We start from the raw sequence: 26467 nt of genomic DNA, 5'->3' as shown, positions 1-26467 counted from the left end.
CTATACTTTTCGTCTTATCTTAGTGTCAGGAATCAGCTTCCAAACGATGTGTGTATTGTTTTGAAACACCTTGTATATATACCGAATATACAAATACACTTACCAAATGTTGAAAAAGTATTGCACTTTCGACGTGTTGACTTGATCACACAGAGAAGACAGATGGTTTACATAAGCTCAGAAAACAAACGAAGTAGACAATTAAACAATTACAGACAATTAGACAAGTAGACAATTATAATCTTAGTCACTTACAAGCCAAAACTTATCACCCAGATGTATCACGTTTCTCAACTCCACAGCAATTTTCAACTCCATGTTCACTAATCTCAACTCCGTGACCTATGGTCTCAACTCCGTGGATGCTGAAAAGTTTATAATTTTTTATTTACTACACCAATAACGATTCAGCTCTGCTGAACACCTAATTAACATGTACTTAGTAGTAGTAAGTGCATCTGATATTTTTTTCGAAATAGGCGACCATCAACAGAACAAAAATTTTCCAAGTAAAAATTTCCCTTTTTCGTGGAATCACCCATATACATGGATTAATTTTTTGGGATTCATATTAAAAATGTGTTAAGAATCAAAATTGTTTGAAATATGTTTTCGAAATTCATGTTTATTTTCGAGGTTTTGTATTATTATCTGCAACGATTACTACTTAAATGAGTTTATGTATTGTAGAGAAGCGAAATAAAACCTGCTTTATCAATTTAAAGCAGAATTTGTAAAACAAAAAGCCCAAAATTTCCCAAGCAAAAAAGCGGAGCAGAAAAAACCAAGCCCCCCCCCAAAAAAAAAGACTGTTTTTTTTTTTTTTTCGAATCCTTGCATCTCTATTTGGGATTGAAATAAGTTAACGACTGGCAATCAGTTCAAAATTCAAGCCCAATACTTTCACTTAAATGGCATAATTGACATTTAATATTAATTTTTAATGTTTTATCTTCAGTTCGTGACTTGTATTACGCGAGAAGATAGATTTGATTTAAATCAAAAAAATCAACAAAAATGATTGTTTTTAAAAAAATCATGATTTTTTTCCACCCTGGTTTTTATAGTGGGACCAGGTATAGTCGCGACCCTTGAGGGAAGTCATGTCGTTACAAAATTTAAATTTTGACCCTAAAATCTGAGAGCTCACACAGTTTACCAATTCTTGTACATAACTTTCTGAAGTTGTATGAAGCTTTCTTCTTGCACATTATAATGATAAAATTTCGTGTTTTATTTATATGAATCCCTCAACACCCATCACTGACTAAACATTGTTCAGCGTAAGCTCTAAACTCCGATGAACAAAATATTTGTATCCTTCCGCTTGTCACAAATACGATTGGCTAGTGATGTATCACTCCCACTCCCCACGGGGAGGAGCAAATTATGCACGTGCATTTTGACAATACTGTCTCGTGTTGTCCAGATACAGCAGCAGAAGAAAAGAAAGAAAAGAAACTCGAAAGATTAAAAAAAAGTATTTGAGTTTCGCTCGAGTAAAGGTTTGCCTTGTTAGTGTTTCACCACAGCACTCGCGGAACCGGGATTCATGCCAGTCATCTTTCAGACTTTAAAAGTAGAACACCCGTCCAAAGTTGAGTTGGAGCCATAATTACTGCGCATGCTTAGTGTTTATTTCTATTGTTTCATTAGCCACACTCGATTACAGTATTATTAGATAATCCGTATTATATTTTTGTCATTTATAATAATATAGCAGTTTTATATGAAGCTTCATAGTAAAAGTAATAATGCAGTCACATGAATTATTTTGCGGAGGAGTACAAGCGTCGGTAAGACAACAGCAAATCAGCGAGATTTAGTTTTACGTGGCTTTTTTTATCGCAGTTTAGAGCTTACGCCGAACAATGTATAGGTATACGAATAAAATAATACTATCCCCAATATAAAATTGTTTCATAATTTTCATTGCTACGTGTGGGGAAACAAGTCTACTCATGAAAGCCAGCCCAGAAAATAAATAGACCAAAAGATGTTTTGTATATAATTTCATTTATCAAAATCTTCAGAAAATATCAGTGATGAAAAGAATTGGTGTATCACAGCCATAGAATCGCACTAAAATGACAAGAGAACGAAAATATTCAAACAGCAACATACATTAAATCGGTGTAAGAAGACATCATACTTTTAATTTTGCAGATATATATGTACTCGAAAAAAGCAATATGTTTTACTAAAATAATCATCCAGTTAAATGAAGAGATGTGCTTGGAGACTGAAAATCTTTCTCCTTTTGATGCGTCATTTTCATTACTTTGACATATGTGGTGTCATAGTTCCCGCATGCTAATTCAAAAATAAAGCCTTTTATTTTATTTATTTTTTGGTAAATCAGTAACATCTATCCCAAACGATGCAATAGGTATTATAAAGCATTCTGTATATTTTGTGTATGTGAACGAATGTGTATGTTACACAGCTTTTCTTACAAATATTTGTATATTTATTATATTCCAGGTGGTTGAAATAAGTGTTCGGAAAATATGGCACAGATTAAAAAGGAAATTGAAGACGATCAACCTCCCGCATCAACGAGCTCAACAACAGATGTAGAGCACAGGTAAATAGATTATTTTTATTTTATGAACGTAAGCAAAATTTTCTGTATTCCTATAGATCCATATAGCTTGTAGCTGTCAATATTATCACATAACTGATACACATAGAACATTTTTAAAAACCAGAGTTTATCTAAATTTATCTAGTCACCTCTTTGTCGAAAGAATTCGATCAAACGAGTGTATTTAACTAATTATGTCTTGCGTAATTGCTTTTTGAACAGTGAGAAAGGAACGACTTCTCCCTCTGAGCATCCACCACAACTACGATAGTTAAGATAAATTTTACTTGCTCTTGCTTTTGCCTAGTGACATAATAGGATGCATTTAATTAAGAACTGAAATTATACCAACTGAACCACCCAAATAATAGCGGCGAATTGACGCTGCGTTCCAATAAACCCTTCTTATCGTCATGCGTGTGTTTTTAAGAGATTACGTTCCTTGTAGCACTACATACTCGAATCAGTTTACTGTAGCGTAAGAAATACACAAGTGAAGATGATAAGAGGGTCATTAAAACGTGGCATCAGTTTGCCTTCAATATTTGGGTGCGTCAGTTACTATAATTTCAGTTTTAATTCTTCTTGGTATTTAGGATTACAAGACAGAAAGCTGTGATTGTCTGAAATAGCGGAACATTTTCTTTTAATAATTTTTATCAACATATCAGCTGAAGTGCCTGTTCTTGACACGGGGACAATAGATTTATAGAAAATATTTGAATCGTTTTTCCCCTTGGGATACTTATTCCAATGAAAGTGTAATGATAAAATACAGATATTCTACTTTTAACATAAATATTGAAACATCCTGCCCCCACAGAATACGCCTTTAATCAAAATGATACGATTAAAAAAAAAAAAAAAAAAAAGTGAATACTATCTATCTTCCAGAAGTCATCTCAAACGAGTCAGCCGTTTTTTTCGGACCCCGGAAACTATGAACTCGACACAAATCTGAGTCACTTTTGACATTTTATTTTTCACTTCCCCCTCACCCTCTGTCGATAGTGTTGAACTTGGACGTAAACGCCATTAGGAGCGTCACTAATTATTTCAGCGGCCCTGAAAACTATGGATTTCACACTCATATCAATTGTTCTGCATTGGTTTTACATTTCACCCGCTGGGGTATCTTGCTCTTATTTTTTTTTTTCTTTTTTTTTCAGATTAAAAGTCACATATCGATCATGTCCGGTTGAAATTGTTCTAGACGTTCCGGGGTTATGCTGGAATATACATTCATACACGTACATCCAAATATATAGTTGTACGAGCAAAGCCTTCGGCATTGCCCCTGTAAATTCCAAATCCAGCTGACATGTCCGTTCATACCTAAACTTGGGATTAAATGATATCGTGATTGTAACCTAATAGCTAGCTTGGCGAATCCGAAAAATATAGATTCGATACTAATATCGATCGTTTTCAATTATTTTTACTGTCAATACTTTCCCACAACCCTAGAGGTGCTAATGGAGGTTAAACGTAGGTAATGGAGGTGCTAATGGAGGGAAAAAATACAGTTACCTTAATTAGAGGGGTTCCTTGAAGCTCAGTTTTAGAATACTACATAATTTGTCGAATTTATTCATTAAATCTGATACAGGTGAAGTGAATGGAATTTTGAGTTGTCAGTATTGTTCGAAAGCCTTGATTTAGTTCTGTAAAATTATTTTAGTAGTTTAAACACAGTTTTCCCTCTATGTTTCAACTGAAAAATAAAATTTCTTCATATATATTATATTATTATATATTATATATTATAAAAGAATACAAACGTGCTATGTATCTAAGACAATGTAATGGTTGTAATAACGTCAAATTGGAAGGGGGGAACGTTAAGTAATTTCTTAACTGTTTACTGTGTTACTACTTCATATCAAATCAACTTACACTTTTACAAATATTGATTTGTGTGTTTATAGGAGCCAACAGGGAGCCAATCGTAACTATGAAATTACCGATGTAATAGTTGTCTTTATCGTTTCAATAATAATCTTAGAGAAAATTTTAAAATGTTGAGTGTGGTACATTTAGAGGAGTTTTGTGTATTTATTTATTATAAATTTCTCATCTGGTGTATGTAATGACATTTCGAAATTTTATGAATCAATATGTTCGTGAGTAGTAGTTTATACTTTCAATTGTTGGACAATGTAACAATAACAAAACAGAATAAAGAAAGAGAAAAGTCATTATGTTATATTTATCTGTCTGTTTTTTGTTCAATTCGAGCTGCCTTGTATATCAAATTAGCTAACAAATAGCTTGACATGTTAGAGCGAGCAGTATTTTGCGTCTTACTCCTATACCTTTCATATAGAATTCGTCTGAACTCAAGGGGCTGCGGTGCATCTGTGGTAGAGCGTTCACCTCTGGTATGTGAGGTCCCTGGTTCGATCCCAGCTCGCACTAAGTGAACTTTTGTGGTGGGCAAACACCATATGTGTGGGTTTCCTTGGGGTTCTCCCGTTTCCTACCACATTCTTCATTTCGTTCATTTCTCATCATCACCGTCTCCTTTAGCATAGCCGGCATAACCGTGGGACGTAGAACTCAAAAATTTCATTTTCATTTTATTTCATCTCAACTCAGAGTCTCGCGCACAATTCGAATGGGTATCTTAGGGAATCACTTCTACCCCTTTTTCTTCAGTTCTGGGTCAAAGATCTAAAAACACTGAAACATGTGTTTATTTTAAGTGAAGTCTTAACTCCCAAATTTCGTATCTGTGAACTTAAGGAATTCAGAAATATGGGTATGTTGTAGCCCTCTTGTCGCATCTTTTCTTCTCTTCTAAGACATATATATATATATATATATATATATATATATATATATATATATATATATATATATATATATATATATATATATATATATATATATATATATATATATAAACGGCCGAAACACGAGTTTAATTATTTAAATGAGAAGTCCAAATACCAAATTTTATGTCTCTAACCTAGAGATTCCAAGATATGGGTATTTTATTATAATAATCGTAATTTCCACCCCCCTTTTCTTCCCTTCTAGGTCAAATATCAAAAGAGCGATGAAACATGTATGTAATTATTTTAAATAAGAAGTCCATATACCAAATGTCTCTATCCTACAGAAATTCTGAGATATGGATATTTTAATGTAGAATTCCCTCCTCGTTGAATTTCCAGAAATCTGTCCTTAGTGGTACTTTACGTAACAAATTATATATATTGTTCAGATTTGAAGTTCTATTTGGTCTAGGAATTAATTCGTGCGGGTGGACGAGAGATGGCGCAACGAACGGAGCGTCCCACAGTTCCGTGTATCCACACATGTGTTGCAAACCCCTGTCATCGCGTATCGTTCGTAGTATAGGGCAGTGGATTAAAGCGTCAACAACACCAGTTTGTAGTTAAGTGAACATGGCGCAATTTGTGCCTGATAAAGTGTTTTTGCGGGGTGTCCTGCTGCATTACTTTAACATGCAGAAAAGTGCGACTGAAAGTCATCGTATTTTGGTGGAAGTGTATGGTGACCATGCTCTAGCTGAGCGAACATGTCAGAAATGGTTTGCACGGTTTAGAAGTGGTGATTTTGGCTTGGCAGACCAAGAGCGAGCTGGACAGCCAAAAAATTTCAAGACGAAGAATTGACAGCATTGCTCGAGCAGGATTCGTGTCAAACGCAGGAACAACTTGCAGCAGCATTAGGCGTTGATCAAACAACAGTCTCCAAACGCTTGAAAGCCATGGGAATGATTCAAAAGATGTCACATTGGGTTCCACATGAATTGAAAGACAGAGACGTTGAAAGACGAAAAACCATTTGCGAATTGCTGCTTCAACGACAGAGCAGAAAGGGGTTTCTGCATCGAATTATTACGGGTGATGAGAAGTGGATCCATTACGAGAACCCTAAACGAAAAAAGGCCTGGGTGAAACCAGGTCCATCACAACCAAAACGAGATATTCACTGTGCAAAGGTTATGCTGTGCATATGGTGGGATATGAAAGGTGTGGTGTACTATGAGCTGCTGCAACCGGGTGAAACTATGAATGGAGAACGTTATCGACGACAATTAATGCGTTTGAAGCAAGCTCTGGCCAGAACACGACCAGAAAGGGAAAACAGACATGATAAACTTATTGTTCAACATGATAACGCTCGCCCACATGTCGCAAAACCGGTCAAAACCTATTTAGAAAATGTCGGATGGGAAGTTTTACTCCACCCGCCGTATTCACCAGACGTTGCTCCTTCGGACTACTACTTGTTCGATTGCATGAACAACGATTTGATTGGACAGCGGTTTACTTCTTCAGAAGATATCGAAACATGGGTCTCTGACTGGATCGCTTCCAAGGATGAGGACTTCTTTCGCCACGGAATCCGTACATTGCCTGACAGATGGGCGAAAGTGGTGGCTAGCGATGGACAATATTTTTCTTAAGGTATTTATGTATTTTGTGTTTGTACTACAGCTTCAATGTGTGCGTACCAACCGCACGAATTCATTCCTAGACCAAATAGCATAAGCGATTTGAGCTGGACATTGATTAGCTATTCACTCCTCAATCAAGACTTGATATATATATGTATGTTAAATTATGTTTCTTAAAATAGCAGGTAGGTGCAGAAGAAAGTTAACTTAAGCTACTTTTTTTTTTCCTGCAAAGCATAATACTCAGTTTAAGTTCAATTTTAAGTGTGTATACAGTTAGAAAACACAATAAAAGAAATGACTTGAGGAACACCTCACTATGTGTGCAATACTTATATAAATTATCTATACAGCTGTAGTTTTCCTTTCTCGGTGAAATGAATACCCTACCGGTATATATAATATACTATCTGTTAGTTTAAATTCATATATATATATACAGGGTGTTCCAGAGCGACCCAGATACTATCTGTTTCTCGAGAACGGTACATGCTATCAAGTTGAAATAAAAAATTACATCACAAATCTGGGTCCAAAGAATCCATAGATATTATTTACAAAATCCCGAAAGCCCCCCTTCGTGGTGTAATGGAGAGCACATGCCCCGTTCTTGCGATTTTCAAATGGGAACAATATGCTTCGAATGCACATTCGAAAAGGTGGGGAAAAATTAAGATTGCCCTATTATTATCGATGGGGACGACTTAAAAAAAATCGTGTACTAACATCGTCCCATAATAAGTGACAACATGATAGAGTGTATAGTTGCTGTATGCAGGCAGATCAGTGATGAGGAAATTATTGTGGCACAGAATCATTTCAGTCACCGTGTGCAAAAATGCGTTGTGCCACAGGGCAGGCATTTCGAACATCTACTGTAAGTTGGTAAATGTGCATCGAAGTCAATGTTTTATCTGTTCTTTTCGTTTTCGTTCATCATTCGTTTCTAATTGTGTTTCATTTTTCTTTTTATTTCACTTAAGACTAATGTACTATCTTTTGTCAAGCAACGTTGTGGCAATCATTTTCTGTACAATGAAGGACCTTTTCAGTTGGCGAAGCAGCCGTTAAACACGCCAACGACTTCCTTACTGTGAGTGGAAATCGTTGCCAGTCCTAAGCCTGGATAAAGTGTGAAGAGCGGTCCAAGTTACATTGCTTCTTCATGGCGAACCAGAAATTCAGGGTTTCGATGTTGTTATGGTCGCCATGTTGAAAGTGGTTAGTGGATTCAAAATTGTGTTCGAATTCTTTTAACAGTTGCAGAGAGCTTTGCAACGAGGTATTACTCGACCCGCCTTTCCGTTTGAAATTCTCGAGTTCTGACCTTAGACCCCCCCCTTTTTTGGGTTACAGTTTCTTTTTTTAGACCCTGAGTCACCATGTGTTATATCATTGGAAAGCGTGTATCTTGCACTTCCCGAAACTGTAACGGTGCTTACAATATCTTAATTAGTAAACTCCGTATGCTCTATTTCGCGCACTTTTTGAAAAAACAATTGGTACACGGAAAACGATAGGTAGTACGGACAAATGTTTCGTAGGACAATCTTATTTTTTCCACCTTTTCAAATGTGCATTTGAAACATATCGTTCCCATTTGAAAATCGCAACAACGAGGCATGTGTCCCCCCCCCCCCATTACACCACGAAGGGGGGCTTTCGGGATTTTGTAAATAATTTCTACGGATTCTTTGGACCCAGATTTGTGATGCAATTTTTTATTTCAACTTGATTGCATGTGCCGTTCTCGAGAAACATGTAGTGTCTGAGTCGCTCTGGAACACCCTATATATATATATATATATATATATATATATTCTTATTTTTTCTCATTTAGAATAATTGCCCTGGCCCAAGGTTCTCCGAAAGGAATATCTGATAAGGATATACAAGCTGAAATTCCCGAACTGCAACCTAAGGACAGAGCAGCTGCAATTAACAAACTTTTGGCACAGGTAGTTGAAATATTTCTTTTATTGTAGATGTAAGGCAAATGTTGAGAATGCGCTTTCACTTACTCGTTTGAACCACTGTTTTTTAAAGTATATATATATATATATATATATATATATATATATATATATATATATATATATATATATATATATATATATATATATATATATATATATCGTGATTTCATTGTATATTTTGCTGTTGAAGTGAGTAAGGGGAAAGAAAATTCTCAGCAATTGGGAATTTCGCATTTCACATAACACCTTATAACCAGGGGCGTCATTTAGGGGGGCAGGAGGGGGCAATTGCCCCTAAAGAGTTTGAGGAATACATATACTTTAATAGATGTCTACTAATATAATAGTACAAAACGTGAAAGTCTTATGTCGGTGGTGCTCTTGCCCCCCCCCCCAAGCGAAGTCTGAAATGACGCCCCTGCTTATAACTTATGAAGAGTTATAGGAAAATCTCTGTAGGCGTCAATAGTGAAGTCTCCCGTTTATTTTAAGTAAGTAATTATTAATATAATCTTACTCAAGTAAAATTTAAAAATGCTTTCATACGTACCTTTATTAATGGAGAGAGGGGATCTTCTATCAATGTAGTAATTGAAAACGAAGTAACAAACGTTCTGTTCAAAAGGGGATCCCATGGATGGAAATATCAAGAAAGAAGATACCATTTCTCGTAAGATCCTGTTTCACACCGTTCCGAAAGGATCCTCCCTACAAAATGTATCGTCTTCGTGTTTTCACCTTTACTCAGCAGTTTTTCTTCCTCTTGTATGGTCATTGTCTTCTACTTTATTTTTTAAAACCCCTTAACTATTTATTTTCTTTTGTATTTTATCGTTTGCATATCTTGTATTTTAATGAATTTGTCTTTTTTTTTTTTTAATATTCAAACAGTTTGATCCCGGCGGGAGCTCATGTGGTTCGGATTCCACGTTAATCAGTAGGTCCACGTCTCATATAGCCTCGCTGCTGAACGGGACGTAAAACTCAAAAATCAATCAATCAAACAGTTTGATGGCACGTTAATACATTATTAAACTACTTACTAAACTTTTATTAATGTAAATCTGTAGTGCTGCTGTAGATCATGTGAATAACAGGCAGTGCAACGTAAGAATGAGCACTAAATGCATTATAAGATAAATTTTGGTAAAATATTTAATTAGTTAATATATCTGTTGTAGAAACAATCAATTAGTAACTAGAATTTATTTCGTATTGCATGCTAAATTTCACTCCTTGTCATGATTTTAATTTTAGCAGCTCTTCAAGAAATAATCTCTTTCGTAGCTTCTTTAATGAAGCCTTAGGATTCTTTAATGCTTCGTATTGCATAACCACTGTATGTATTTAGACAATAAAGATAATTAATTATTGAGAAGATCCATTTGCAGAAGATATTAGAAAGGAAACCTTACCGCTTCCAATCTGTAGAATGAAAAGCTAATATACCTGTGACGTAGAAAATTGAATTCCTTTCGAACATTATGTAGATCTTTTGAAACACAATTTAACCTAGTGTGTGACATAGGTTATTAATGTTTAGGAATAATACGAGGTCCAACAGAACATAAATGTCTGAAGGTGCAATAATTCAAAATGAGACAATGATACCCCCGGCCCCCAACACACACAAAACAGTTTGATTATCTGACAACAGTAACAGACAAAAAATGTATAAAATCAATCAACTAAGCAGCAACTACTAAATTAACTATATATGCTTGAGATACCAAGCTTTCCAAATGTATTTGGATATAGAATTGAAAGTGTCTTGCATAAATGTACACTGCAAGACGCTTGCAAATTAATACATGACTTCGTTATACATAGTATAACGTCGGTATCCAAATTCACTTCCAACGATGAACTGAAGGGTATGAGGATACGATTGCAAGTGACTATTATACTCAAAATAAAACAGTTAAACTAGGGGACAGTAACAGAAGTAGACCAAAGTAAATAGTTTACATCTTTCATTTCTGAATTTAGCTAGAAGATTAAAACTGTAATTCCTTATCTCTTACATTTTTGGTGCTAAAAAAGGATTAGTCGTAGAGATTAACTTAATGGAGATAATACTTTTGCAAAGGTTAATGCAAATATAATGAGTAATAATAACATGGGATTAAGTGAAAATTAGCAGATGCGGTTTCAAAAGCTATGCAGATTTCATTATTTGTTGGAGTATTGGCGTCCTTATGATTATAATTTCTTTTTCAGGGATATTTCGACTTATTTAACCAAGGAGGTACATTGATTTATAAATTGAAAGATCCGTCCAAAGCCCAAAGCATCAAAGGAGCTGATAACGAAGAAAAAATAGTGTACAGTATCATAGAAGAAGCTGGTAACAAGGGAATTTGGATACGAGATATTAGATATAAATCAAATTTAGTTTTGACCCAGTTAAACAAGATCTTGAAGAGTTTGGAAAGTAAAAAACTGATCAAGGCTGTAAAGTCAGTTGCAGTAAGTAGTAGTAATATTAGTACAATGAAAGTTTTGAACAGGAGAGATTGAGTTTTTATATACATATCGCACCCTTCCTACAAAAGCGTTACAACTCATAATGTAATGCAATTTACTCAAAACTAAGTTTTTTGAGTTGTCACACTGTTGTAGCAAGGGTGTGATATATCACTCAAGTTTCTGCCATTTAGAATTTGATGAGTGTGGTATCTCGTAACTTTCCAGATATTATAAATAACTTTACGTAATAGAATACTCTTTAAGAAACTTGAATTTTTACTCTTAACATTTTTCACCAAAGCTATGTCTTTCGTGTTTTCCTGTGCTAGCGGTGTAGTTGTTAATCTTGGAAGTCCTTTTGTAAAATCTTACGTTTATTTCCTTCACCTTCCTTTGAATCTTGGCTTTTATTGTACTAAGTTCTAGGCGTAGAACTCAGTAAATCACTAATCGTAGAGAGCTTATTCTCTTCTTACATAGTATGCAGTAAGGCGTTGTTAATTTCAACTACGCACATGTGCTACCTATTTATTTACCTTTTACTGATTGAACCACTCTTTCAACTAACCTGTTACTTTCAGAATTGTATTGAGAAGTATGAACTAATGCAATATTCAATACATCTTAAAAGTATATGACCTGATGGGAAGTTCATCGTCCGATACAATTATCTGTGAATTGAATACCCGAAAATTAGAAAAAAATCTCTTCAGATCTTTCCAGTATTTCTGTGGTGTTCTGTTTGACCACCAACCACGTTCTAATTGTATTGTATTGTATTTATTTTCATCTTTTTTCATACATTTAGCACTGTATTACAATGCATGTGAAGTGGACACGTCATTTATATATAAACACAAAAAAATTAATTCATTTATATATAAAAAATAATAATAATGTAAATTATATACATTAAGTTACTAATTATGGTTACATTTTGCATGATATCATTATTACAAATAAAGTTACAGTAAGTAATTATTACTTACAGAGTATGTAGAAATCCTTCCATATACTGTATATCTAATCCTAAAGACAAGTAGTGACACTGATTTAATTAGATCATAGATTTTTTTTTTCACTTAGCTATTCATGTATTCCTCTACCGAGTAAAAGCAATGTTGTAATAAAAATTTCTGAAGTTCTTTTTTAAATTTAGCAACAGAGTCTCTATATTTTTGGGAAGTTTATTGTACAGCATGATACCCGCATATTTACACCCTTTCTCATATAATACAGTTGTATGTTCTACAATGGAAAGCTTTCGTTTGTTTCTTGTATCATAATTATGTTGTTGTTCTACTCGCGTAAGATCCCCCCAGGTGTTTCTTTACAAATATCAGTAAATTTAAGATATACAAACATGATACTGGAAGTATACGAAGTTTTTTAAATATTGGTTTGCAGTGATCTTTTGGTTTAGCATTTGCCATCATTCTTATTATTAGTTTCTGTATTGTAAAAATTACTTTGGCTTTCTGTGAGTTTCCCCAAAATATAACGCCATATGTTAAATAATCCAAAGTAAATTGTTTTTAAAGTAGAATCTGTTAACACGTTTTTAAGTACTTTAACTGCGAAAAAAAATTGATTTAATTTCTTACTAAGCTTTGTTATATGCACATCCTAGAAAAGATTTATATCTATCCAAATTCCTAAGAACTTCGTTGAATTCACGTATTCTATTTCATTATTGTCAATTAAAATATTCACGAGCTGTGCATGTTTGTTGCGCAGATGATGAAAATTGATTGCGTGCGTCTGCTAGAGCAACAATTGTGATAGTTCTGCTAGAGCAACATTACTTGGTAGATCGTTAATGTATATCAAAAATAATAACGGACTTAATACGGATCCTTGTGGCCTCCATATGCTACGTGTGATATATATGGTAGGTAGTTTGGTTTGTTTCTCTGTTATTGTATTTAATTTCTACTACTTGCTGCCGATTTTCCAAATACGATTGAAACCATTTGCACGCAATGCCTCTTATTCCATAATTTTGAATCTTTGAAAGAAGATTTTTATGTGACACTAAGTCAAATGCTTTGGAAAGATCAAGGAAGACACCTATACATATCTCCTTACTATCTAGAGTTTTATGTACAATTTCTAGGAAATTATGTATTGCAGTTTCCGTTGATTTACCTTTTAAGAAGCCATGCTGTTCGTCTGTTATTATATCATATTTGACTAAAAAAGATGCTACTCGCACACTCATTGTGGTTTCTAGAATTTTTGAGAAAGTTGAGAGAAGTGAAATAAGCCTATAATTTGTATGCGCTGATTTGTCGCCATTTTTATATATTGGTTTTACTTTTGCAGTTTTTAGTATACTAGGGAGTTCTCCATTTAAGAATGACATATTTATAAGGAAACACAGGGGGTCGGAAATATATTTAATGCTTTTCTTTACAATACTTCGCGATATACCATCTACGCCAGCTGACCACTTATTGTTTACTCTCTTTACCACTTTTAATATTTCTGTATTGGTAACTGGATGTAGATACATTGTATTGTTGAAAATTTTCGAAGTGGGCAATGCTGGCCCATTATTGTACGTTTGTGATAAGTTGCTGTAATAATTATTAAATAGGTCAGCTATTATACGAGGATCTTTTATGTTGTCATTTTTAATTATCTCTAAATTATCGTCAACATTACGACAGTTTATATTTAATTAGCTCTTCACTAGTTTCCACAACGCCTTCGACTTATTATCTGAATTGTTAATGATTGTGTCATTGCATAACTTTTTTGCTGCTCTCAGCACTGCTTTTTATATGTTTTTGTATCGTCTGTAATATGTCTCTGTACATGGTGATAGATTTCCTTGTGATTTAGCCTTGCTAAGAAGTCTCATTTTTTTACTGGCTGATTCCTTGTGTTGCCCAGGGTTTTGACTGTTTTCTTGAAGTTACATATTTTACAACAGAGAATGCTATGATTTAATTGGTATGGCTATCTACTAAAATCAGATATTAATATACAAGAAAGTGAAAATGGTCCAGATTAAACTTGTCAAAAAGTAGTCGATTGAAAGCCAACACTTTATATTCCATATTAGGTGGGCGATTTGCCACCAACTTAACGAATTTCTCAGTCGACAAAGAAAAACTATGCATTTCTTCCGTGACCATAGATCACCACGCTCCTGACTGTCATTAAAACTCCCCTTAAAGCCTAAATGGTATTTATATAAGCTTTGAACTTACACTCTGCGAATTCTGAGGCTCAGCCAAATTTGTGTTTATATATAAACGCGTTCATGATTTCGAAATTGAGCCAATAACGTGGCCAATGCGCAAGTTACAGCTTGTAGTTATCTGCCAACCTCAATAAAGAGTGCTGCTCCACTCCGTAAGATACATCCGTCGTTAAAATAACCGGTTTATCTTGCCTGAAGGGGTATAAAATTTCTGCCTTTTTGATAAACTCCTGGGCGAGTAGAAATTATCTTCGATGTTCTTCCTTCCAACACCACCTAACTTCTTGAACAGTGCGAAAAGCAAAGATTACGATAGTAAAAATCCACCATATCCAAAAAAGGATTGTTCTACTTTCTGAGGTTACTTTGCTTCTAATGTAGGTAGAATTTTATATGTTGCTTCAAGAATCTGATTCCCTTGAATGTAGTATCCCAAATATTGGAATTCTTTCTCTGAAGAAAATACTTTTTTCCTATTGCCCTGAACATTTAAATATTTATCTTAAGCAGAAATATTGTTGCAATATAGCATTCCTTCACGATAGCTTTCCACACCATCACGTCATCCAGGAAACACGTAACTCCATCTATATCACACTAATGCGAACGGTGATTATATTCAATGAGAAAAAACGGAAAGGCTATTACACACCGCAAAAAATATGTAGCAGAATTTTCTTCTACATGCAACACGTAGCGCTTTCGGAAGCTGCTACTTCCTTCATCAGCCTGTGGTAGACTTCAAGACGGATAAAAAAAAAAAAAAAAAAAAAAAAAAAAAAAAAAAAAAAACAGGAAGGATGATTAAAAAGTTAGAATATGTAAAAAAAAACAAATCTTCTATCAAACATTAAAACTCACGAGAATGGAAACTGACATTGTTCACTCCTGTTCACTGTTTTCTGTTCTTGCTTTCCAAATGGTGAAAGTATGTAGTGAACACTCCCCTACAGACCTCTCTTTACATTCACTTACTCTCTTTTACTTTCAGATCTCTCTGAGAATCTCAATAAGGAAATAGAGTATTTATTACAAATTGGATAGGAGAATGGTTTCCAAAATTCTTTATTGTTAAAATGGTACAAACAGGTACAACAGAACGTCGGCACGCACCATCAACCAACAACAGATGCCGTAACTGACAGATGGATTGGAGTTCCTTTGGTTCCACATTTTTCAGCAAAAATTAAGATGATTCTGCAAAGACGCAACATCAAAATTTCAGAAGTTCCTGCAAAATCTATAGAAAATACATAACTAATTATAAAGCATTTTTTACTGACCCTTTAGAAAACAGTGGCGTCTATCGGGTGAAATGTCAGTGTGACAAAGTGTGTATAGGTCAAACAAAAAGGAACATTTGTACTAGAATAACTTATCACGTTCATACCTCGAAATCTCGGAATCCGCAGCAGTTATCCGGTCTTAGCAACTCATCTTAGAGATTATAACCATCATATCGTGGAATCATGTTTGATTGAGTCACGTGTGAGTCAATCAGCAAAAACAGCAACGGAACGAAAAATTAAAGAATCATATTATATTCACAAAGAAAGCCCTCACTTAACCTGGATAAAGGAGAAATAAATATTATTTGGAGTAATCTTTTCACTACATACTTTCACCATTTGGAAAGCAAGAACAGAAAACAGTGAACAATGTCAGTGAGTTTCCTTTCTCGTGAGTTTTAATGTTTGACAGAAGATTTGGTTTTTTACATATCCTAACTGTTTAATCATTTCTTAACCATCCTTCATGCTTTTTATCCTTTTTGAAGTCTACCACAGGCTGATGAAGGAAGTAGCAGCTTCCGAAAGCGCTACGTGTTGCATGTAGAAGAAAATTCTGCTACATATTTTTTGCGGTGAGTAATAGCCTGTCCGGTTTTTCTCATCCATCTATATCTTCGGTAGTATCCATAATTCCTTTACAATATTTGTACAGCAGAATTAATTCCGAAAGTAAACACTTGTGCTGGAACAGCTCCTACGGATTAACAAACAAAAAAATTCCGTGATTCATGAGCAAGCAGTAGTTGTAGATATGCGTGTTAAAATCTAAATTACATAGTAATTGGCCTCGCTTGTTTAACAAGTCTTCAATTTTGGGTAACGAATAACTCACACGAACTATCATTTGGCTTACAGTTCTTTCGAAATCCATGCAAAGCGTCGTTCTTCTTTCGCGCCTCCACTAGAACCTGAGAATTCAACTTTTTCTAAATTTCCTTGATTAGAAAATCTTCTAATTTCTTTCTAACCTTAGCCTGTAAAGCACAACGAATATTATATTCTCGCTTGAAAATAGGTATTACGTTAGATTTTACCAGAATCGACATCCCATACTTTTATACTGGATTAATTGAGGCTCCTGTAAAACTTCGCTGAATCTACTATGTTTATGAAAATTTACGGACTGGTATACACTGAAAGCTTATTCATAATGTTTGTTTTCTAATTAAGTCATACTGCAGCTAATCACATCCATCCTAGAATAGATACTTTAATTAGTTATTTTGTAAAATTTCTGCAGTTTATATATTTTGATCGCTGCTGTGTTTCTACTAGCATGTCTGTTTCTCCCAGTATAGCTATATTTGTCTGTCTGCCTTCATCAACCTTGACTCATGTGTGACTGTAAATCTAGAAACAATTGATCTTTATGATTTTGTCCAAAATCATCACAAGTACCTTGATTCATTAACACACAAAGAGTGAAAAAGTGACTGACTGGACCGGAACTCGAACCCGGGACCTCCGGCATTCCGTGCCGAAGCGTTAACCACTAGGAAATGCCGGAGATTCCGGGTTCGAGTTCCGGCCCAATCACGTCACCTTTTCATTCTTTGTGTGTTACAGAATTCACATCTACACAGGATCTTGTTTCCTTTCATTGATATCTATAGCTTGATTCATTTGAAAACTACCGAAACTAGGAAGCAGCAAACCTCTCTAAGAGGCCGAAAACAATGGCGAAGGGAACCTATACGCTTACTGTTCATCATTTAGCTAAATATTTGGTATTGGTTGCCCATAATCTCTTTTTCAGACAATTCATTTTAATTTTAGCACTCCATATAGCAGCTCATTATGCTCCAGCAATAGCTTTAATTATTACAATAACACTGAGAGATACATTTTATTTTTATGATATGGATGTGTGAGGATCGTGGATTTGTATGGTATAAATCCTCATTTGAGGGTTATTAAATTTTCAGAGAAAATACATACTATTTTAATTATAATTTCTTTAATATTATACTTTGTTTCTCACAGGCTACGAAGAAAAAAGTATACATGTTGTACAATTTGGAACCTGATCGTTCTGTGACCGGAGGTGCGTGGTATTGTGATCAAGACTTCGAATCAGAATTTGTTGATGTTTTGAATCAGCAGTGCTATCGATACCTTCAACAAAAGGTGGAAAGTACGAAGGACTATAAAAGTGGACCAATAGCTTCACAAAATATATCTTGTGCCTCATCCAAGGATGTGTGGAAATTTATTACCGACTTAGGAATTAGTAAGGTATATGTTTCGCATTTTGTATTTGCTGTTAAATCGTAGTTTGTTGTCTTTAACGAAAATTGTTGATTAATTTTTGTAATTGTCGAACATTACAAAAATGTCGAATTTAACTTAGCACAGGTAATCTGACAAAAAGCTTACGTAGTCTTTTTAATATCGACAAACGCCTAAATGCTTATCTTTAGGGTTAAAAGGCAAGGGTCAGAATTTTTTTAATCTTTTTTTAAACGTAATGCAAGTATACTAATAGAAGGAGGAAACTTTTTTACATACCAAATGCTCTATAGGTGCGAATTCTAACGCAGAAAGTGAAAAACGGACTGGGAATCGAGCTAGGTGACGCAGTGGTTAACGCATTGGCACAGCATGTCGAAGGTTCTGGGTTCGGGTCTCGGTCCAGTCACTTACTTTTTTGCTCTCTGCGTAATGGAAGTAGCCTGTAATCCTAGGGACCCATTATAAAAGAAACTGAACCAATACATGCCAGCTTCCGTTGAAGTATCATGTTAAAAGAATATCAAACTGCCTAATAGAAGCAACAACTAACGAATACTTTCGATCATATTGAACAATTTGATATCAGTTTGTTGCAATAATTTATGAGGTAGTCCTTTTGTGATCACATTGAAAAGAGATGTTCCAGTAAAATAATAATAATAAAATAAAACATTCATTGACTCCAGAATGAGTTTATAATCCATCAAGATCGTACTGTGCAATTATTCTATTTATTAATTAGTACTAACAAACTAAATTTGAATCTTACATACATACATCTTTGAACGTGAAAATTTATAATTGTATTTTTTAATGGAATAGATTGTGTCGTAATTTGTAGTAAACTGTTGGTGAATTTATACTGGGTTTGTTAAATTATTGGATACAGTCGTATATTGTGGAAATCGTTATAGATGCATTCCAAGCGAAATCAGCACATGTGTGTAGTTGCACCATCTTCGGTTTTGCTCATGTGGGAGACCCGGGTTCGATTCCCGGCGGGAGCTCATGTGGTTCGGATTCCACGTTAATCAGTAGGTCCACGTCTCATATAGCCTCGCTGCTGAACGGGACGTTAAAATCAACTCAACTCAACAACTCGGTTTTGCTCATGGTTTGAAATATTATGCGGTATCAGGAGAGGTGTTGAAATACAAAGTGGCAGATGCTGATGGTTCACAGTTTCCAAGATAGAGAGCACTGAACACGTAAAAAATGCTCCAAACATGCATATCAAAATATTTGTAGTTAAAGTTTGGTGAATGTAAGAAACGTGAAACTTTGTCACAGTACACATAGTAATACAGAACATGCAAAAAAATTAAGAAACCAATATCATCAATGTTGCCATCAGAACGGCGGGTCAAAGGTAAAGGTCATTAACGCGAAAGTGACCCAAGTTTGGTCATCTTTGTGGAGTAGAAGGGGAAAGAGCCACTAATCTTTATTTTCTGACTGACAACCTTAGACCTTCCTTAGACCTTAGAAGATCAGTGGTTCTTTCCTCTTCTACTCCACAAAGATGACCAAACTTGAGTCACGTTTGTGTTAATGACCTTTACCTTTGACCTACCATTGTGACGGCAACATTGATGATATTGGTTTCTTACTTTTTTTTACATGTTCCCCCTGTATTACTATGTATTGTAACAAAGTTTTACGTTTCTCATATTCATCAAACTGCAACTGCAAATATTTTAATATATGCATGTTTGGAGCATTTTTCACGTGTTCAGTGCCCTCCATCTTGGAAACTGTGAACCATCAGCATCTGCCACTTTGTATTTCAACACCTCTCTTGATACCTCATAACATATCAAAACACGAGCAAACTCCAAGACGGTGAAGCTACAACATTTTTCAAAATTGACTAATTTCGCTTGGAATGTATCTATATGTAATAATTTCTTTACAAAACAATATAAATAAATTCTTAAGTATATTTCTACAAATTACTATGACTAAGGATAAAAGCGAAGTCAAAGAAGAATATCAAGATATGTGATATTAAAATAACAGTTCGAATTTTCTTTTAAAACTATCTGTTCTGACGAAAACTTCATCAAATATATGAAGCTAAAATTGTAGAAAGAGGACAAAGTAAAATACACTTAAGGCAAATATACTTTTTATTATTGTATACTTATATACGAGTGCGTACAAGTAATATTTAAACTTAACATCGTATATTTCTTCGTGTTTGTAATTAGGAAGGCACGTGACTTCGTGCTACATAAGAAAGCTATGTATGTGCTACAGGAGCAGACAAAATCCAGTGATTCGTGTGTAGATCCGTTAGTCGCTATATAGATGTATATTTCTTTTTTACAGGTTCAGTTATCTCTGGAAGATATTGAGACCATACTAGACACGTTAGTATATGACGGTAAAGTTGAGAGGACGGTCTCTACAGGTGATGGAAGCAAATTATATCGTGCTGTAGAATATTTATTACCCCCTCCAGGAATCGTTAGAGTACCATGTGGTGTATGTCCTGTAAGTAATCTAAGTATATATAAGATTTTTTTTTTTTTTTTTTTTTTTTTTTTTTTTACCGATGTAGAAAAATTGATTTTTAGTTATCAATTTAATCCACAGTTAAGTACAAAATCAGTTCATCACAAGAACCGACTTGAAAGATAATAATCACGTGCTTCCTCAATGATATGAATGTTCATAACAGGTCATAAGGATGTTGTATTTCGTTTGTCCTTCAGATTAGCATTAATATGTACATATAGTGAGAAACTTTAAGAAAGTAATTTTCAACCTCAGGACTTACTGATGAACATAAAGTGAATTTGAGCACAAATATTCTGTCGAAAAGAAAAAAAGAAAGAAAAGAAAGAAAAATATTTTGAATCTTTGTAACTTCTCTCACTCCTTTGACTGTTTGCTTGTGGTAGTTGAAAAGTCCCTAAATGATTTACAGGCATATCTTAAGTGAACAAAATAAAATCTGTCTCTATTCGTTACTTAAGTACCGTTGGCTATTACTGTCAAAATATGGCAGCAGAAGGAGAATAAATACGTTTGAGGCTCTACAGTTCATTTCAGGTATTTTTATAGAGCAGTATTTTAAAATATCCAAATAAACAAATATTGATTGATTGCGTAAATTGAAATGAAATGGGTGGTTATACGGTTATGATGGTGGACTCCTAGTAACTGAGTGGACAGCAGGCATGTTTCCTACTACTTGTGTCCCCGAATTTAACATCCGATGGGTGTGTGTGTGTGTGTGTATGTGTACTTGAGATCTCATGTTAGTGCTGTAACACGTCATTCGTATATAGTACTAAGGTTAGACTATTGTAATTAGAACGTTTTAAAATGTGGATGATTTTGTTAGTCTGAAGATCCTGTACATTACATTTATGTTCATAATCAGTGTGAAGCCGCGGGGTTTCAGTGGTAAGAGTGCTCAACTGTGATGCGTGGGGTCCCTGGTTCGATCTCAACTCGTGCCAAATGGGCTTTATGGTGGACAAACGCCATGCACGTGGATTTTCTCGGATCACGTAGTTTATCTCCATTGTTCTCACTTACTCTTTCCACCATTTCTTTGTCACCATCTCCCTTAGTCTCAGAGCATAATAGCGGAACCTTAAAAAAATTGAATATTGTGAATTGTCAATGCAATTTGTAACTGTAAACAGTTTTATTATTATTAGTTATTAGTTTCTGTATGATTAAATTGAATTCTATAATGCATGCTAAAATATTGCTTATTTTCAAACCAGGATAAAGTTATTCTCAAGTATATTTTCAAGAACGAAGCTCTACTTTTAAGTGCGACTTATACATACTCTCAATTTTCCTTCTTTCTTCTTTCTTGCCAAATGATTCAAAGTTACATACTGCCAAGATAAAACACTGTATTTCATTGTTATTAATTTTTATATTGATTTTTAACTTAAGTATAGTTCGAGGATGGTAAAAAATATCATTGTATACATGATATCGTAACTTGTTAAAAATAAAAATGTATCAAATATTTGTGGCAGATTTATGAATGTTGCGTAGGATGATATGATATAGAGCATTTTTTTTTGTAAGTATCTTATTCACAAATAAACAGTTTCTAAAATTGGAACACTAAATGTGGTTTTGCCTGACCTTTAATAAGAATGTGAAGAATAATACTACATATAATTAATCCGCTAAAAAAATTAACTATTAAAGTAATTGTTTTTAAAATTGTTAATTTTTAAGGACTTCATATTACTAAAACTCCCTTACATACAGGGTGTGACAGAGAGGCATACATTACTTAAAAAATTATTATTATTATTATTATTATTATTTCAAAACAAAAGCTATGAACAGATTCGAGTCCTTGTTGAAATAGCATTTTATAAAATCAAGTGTGGTAAACATCTGCCATAAGGTGTCCGTTATCACTGATGCATTTTTGAAGACGTTCAAACATAGCAATAACAACAACAACATAGCTCTATCTATTTGATCGACTTCCACGCGAATGCTTCCTTCAGATTTTCCAATATACGGGGCCTATTCTTATATACACGTGCCTTAAGATAACCTCTCAAGAAATAATTGCACTTGGATAGGTCAGGGAACCAAGGAGGCCAATGAAAGTCCCCAAATCTGTAAATAAGGCGACCAGGAAAAAATGTGCGAAGAACGGCTATTGATGTTCTGGCTGTGTGGGTTGTCGCTCTATCCTGTTGAGACCACACACGGCGAATGGAAATACGTTTCGTTGTAATTGAAGTAAGAAGTTATCATCTCGATAAAACGCTCCGAGTTCACGATAACACCATTATCATCGTCGAAAAAGTAGGGACCGATGATAGCACTTTTGCCTACAGCACAACAAACAGCCAAGTTAAGACAGTGCACAGCTTTTCGTGTAATTTAGTGAGGTTTTCAGAAGCTCAGTAATGGCTTCTGTTGATTCATAATGCCACTGAGATGAAAATGAGCTTCATCACTAAAATTGTCATTAAAATTGTCATTTTGCTCAGAAATTGTTTCCACCTTATGTTCGCAGTTCATCTACTATGCATAATCCCCGGGCTTCAACTGTAGCACAGCTGCCAATTTGTATGGTTGGATAGAGGTATAAATGCAAAATACGCCTGATCGAACGAATGCTGAGGCCAAGTTCAGACACATGCCTCCGAGCGGATCGACACAGATTGCGCAGCGCGGTTTGTACGACTCTGTGCACATTTTCGGGGTACGTGCCGTTCGTGTAGCCTCTGGAGGTTTTTTGTTCATAATTGTACTTTGTGTACGAAGTACTTTAACCCGACGTGGGATAGTATTACGAGTGGGAACAGTTTGATTTCTGTGGATATTTAAATTTCTGTGAAAAACACTGAACTGCCGTGATAGACTCGTTATTCTTGACGAAACTGTCATAGGTAGAAACACGATGTTCTATCGTCTACAATTCCATGGTTTAATGGTGAAAGAAAAGAAAATTAAATGAAGTTACAGAAACTGAAGTAAAGTAGCAGACAATAAAATACTAAAACTTCTCGGAACCTAATAGGGCGTTCCGCACATCTATCACTCCACCTAATGAAGAGTTTTTGTAATTTCAAAAATATCCGTCCTCTCTTCCTTACCCTGTATTTACTCTATCCTTGTTTTCGTTTGTACGACCGAGACACAAAAAATTCTCAGGAACTACTTGATGAATCATCATCAATTTTGGTGAGGACTCGACCGTTAGGAATTGACTTTATTGATGGAGGTGTTCATACACCGGAAGTGGTAGAAATCAAACAATTCCGGTTTTCACGTTGATCACTATAGAGCGAAACCGGCAGTAGATAGCGAGAAGCGGCTTCCTGCAATCGATTAACCGTCCCAAGAAAGCTAGTACAACTTCCAATTAAATATTGATCCACATAGTGCAAAAACGATAAGAAATACAGAGAAGCTGTTTTTTTTGGTATCGATTTCGTGTTCTGATAGTAGATACTATATGTTCCCTTAACCCTCTATTCAAACTGGAAGTGGCAAAGCAACCACTTTTCCTTTTAACGTTGATCACTCTAGAGTAAAAATGGATATGAATAACGAGAAGAGGTTTTCTGCAATCAATTAAGTGTCCAAGAATATTTTCCATGTCCACTCATTTCTCTCGATTAAAACTGGAAGTGGTAGAAATCTACTACAACTTCCGGTTTCAATATCGAGAAAATATTATGCCTACAAACCATCTCTTCATGTGGTGTACATGTGATCTGTTAATTATTGTTAATAATTAAATCAGTCAAATTTTGCAGAAGTTGACTTTTAATTGATAATCATAAAAAGAATCGTAATAAATATAAAGTGAATCATTACTTTTTCTCGAAAACCGTGTAAGATGGATGTCTGCAAAAACTTTTTTTTTTTGGCTTATTTCAAAATCTTCACTACTGGTGTGGATTAATGTAGTTTTTTTCTCCAATTTTTTTTTCTGCTTGATTACTTTTTTGTTAATTATCAGTTTTATTTGGGAGCATTAACTGTTCATAATAATCGAATAATTTTCCCATGCCTGTAAGTTTATCCATTAAACTGTACATTAACTTACAACTCAAGGCAATTTTCCTTGGATAATAATGAAAATATCCATTTCTAATTTTAATTTTGAATTTAATTTTAACCGCTACTATTTTAAGACATTAATTTTTAATTTAAGAATTTCTTTTTTACCTTAATTTTGAATTTTAATCTGTTAACTTTTTAAATATTTTTCCCCATTATGCATTTAACACAACATTCATCATAATTCTAGCTTACAAACTTAATTTTATATATATATATATATATATATATATATGTGTGTGTGTGTGTGTGTGTGTGTGTGTGTGTAATTACATCAGTAATTAGCGTTGAAATTATTATGAGCTTTCTTCCATTACACTTCGTGCATAAGGCAGCATATGTGTTAATTAGCTTATATAAAGTAAAATGTGCAATTGCGAGGTGATTTTTTAATATATGCTTCTAATTTGAACTTACTGTAAAGCGTGTCTCAAATCTAAGTAATAGCTTCTGGATTAAAGTCACATCTTCGCATTTGCCTGTAGTTAATAAATCTTTGAGGCTATTAGTAAAGTTAGTCAAACAGAGCGCAGGTTAAATAAGCTTTGTAAAAGATTGGAATTTGTTAGATAATTGAACTCTTTGGCCAGAAGTACTTAACGAAGATATTTAGTATTAGAAAAATAGAATTCATGTTCTTGTAGATTCCCTTTCTCGTAACTGTTTCTTGTACTTTTCCAGGTCCTGAAACATTGCTGTGATATTGGCTCAGTGAATCCAAAGAAGTGTGTATATATAAAAGAATGGCTTGAATAAAATATAATTACATTTGTCAATATTGTTTTTAATTGTAGTTACATTGCTGAACCCCATATATATTAGTGTGAAGAAGCTCCTGTACTGTTATGTGTTATTAAAATAATGACCACAGCAACTTAAAAGTCCATTTCTTCAGCTTTTAAAAACCTCTGTCTCTTTTGTTTTCTCTCTTGTGCTTTTGTCTCATGCCGTTCTGTTTACCTATGCAGCTTTAAATGTTATATACTTCCCATTAATTTTTCCTTTCAGAAGTTGCTTGTCTATCCTCTGCGTTCTCCTTAATAAAGTATGCTTAAAATTGTCTCGGCATATTCTTTATTCTTTTATCACTTCCGTTGTTTCAAATCTATTTTAATTAATACATTATCCATACATATTGTGTACGTAATGTTATTTTGTGTGTTTTGCGTCCTTATGCAACACCGAGGTTATGAAGACGAAACCTAGTATTAGCATGGGCCCCGAATCACGATCAGAGCTTGGATGCGGGTAGTTGGCGGGTGCATGCCTATCATAGATCAATCTTCACAGTACAGGGCATTCCCTATTACAGTAGTTCGCCTTCAGGAGATCTGGATTACAGAATCACTGAAAAGAATGAATTATATATATTTTCTGAAATATACAAGGTGTTTCAAAAGTCCCCTGACATAGGTCTGTTATTATCAGAGGTACAACAAAATATAAGAGAGGAAAATGTCTCCAAATATGATGTTTTCAATCTAAAGTGAAGGAATTTTTTAAATCGGACGAGCCGTTTGGGCTGTGCACTGTTTATGTGCCCAATGTTAAATGAAAATGCCACGTTGCCATTTACCTGGACCTACAACATAAGTGAATAGAGTTACTGTCTTTTATGCTAACGTGTCGATGGCTAGCCCCCATTCACTTTATGTTGTAAATCCAGGTAAATGACAACGTCGTATTTTCATTTAA

At 34.5% G+C, this 26467-nt stretch overlaps 1 protein-coding gene across 3 annotated transcripts in view; it reads left to right on the top strand.

The window, feature by feature from the left end:
* The window catches only part of Polr3F (RNA polymerase III subunit F), a 42375-nt gene extending 16827 nt beyond the window's left edge, over positions 1-25548 (top strand). For all 3 annotated transcript variants that reach the window (XM_081730874.1, XM_081730875.1, XM_081730876.1), the window contains 6 exons: positions 2485-2587; positions 8860-8977; positions 11216-11464; positions 17951-18202; positions 20531-20695; positions 25454-25548. In XM_081730874.1, coding sequence (XP_081587000.1) covers positions 2511-2587; positions 8860-8977; positions 11216-11464; positions 17951-18202; positions 20531-20695; positions 25454-25528 — 936 coding nt within the window. In that variant the 5' untranslated portion in view covers positions 2485-2510 and the 3' untranslated portion in view covers positions 25529-25548. The remainder of the gene's footprint in view (positions 1-2484; positions 2588-8859; positions 8978-11215; positions 11465-17950; positions 18203-20530; positions 20696-25453) is intronic.
* The last annotated feature ends 919 nt before the right edge of the window (positions 25549-26467 follow it).

The sequence above is a fragment of the Thermobia domestica genome, chromosome 11 (genome assembly GCF_964235325.1).
Source record: "Thermobia domestica chromosome 11, izTheDome1.hap1.1, whole genome shotgun sequence".
NCBI lineage: Eukaryota > Metazoa > Arthropoda > Insecta > Zygentoma > Lepismatidae > Thermobia > Thermobia domestica.
The sequence above is the reverse complement of the archived record's forward strand: the minus strand, read 5'-3'. Positions and strand labels throughout refer to the sequence as shown.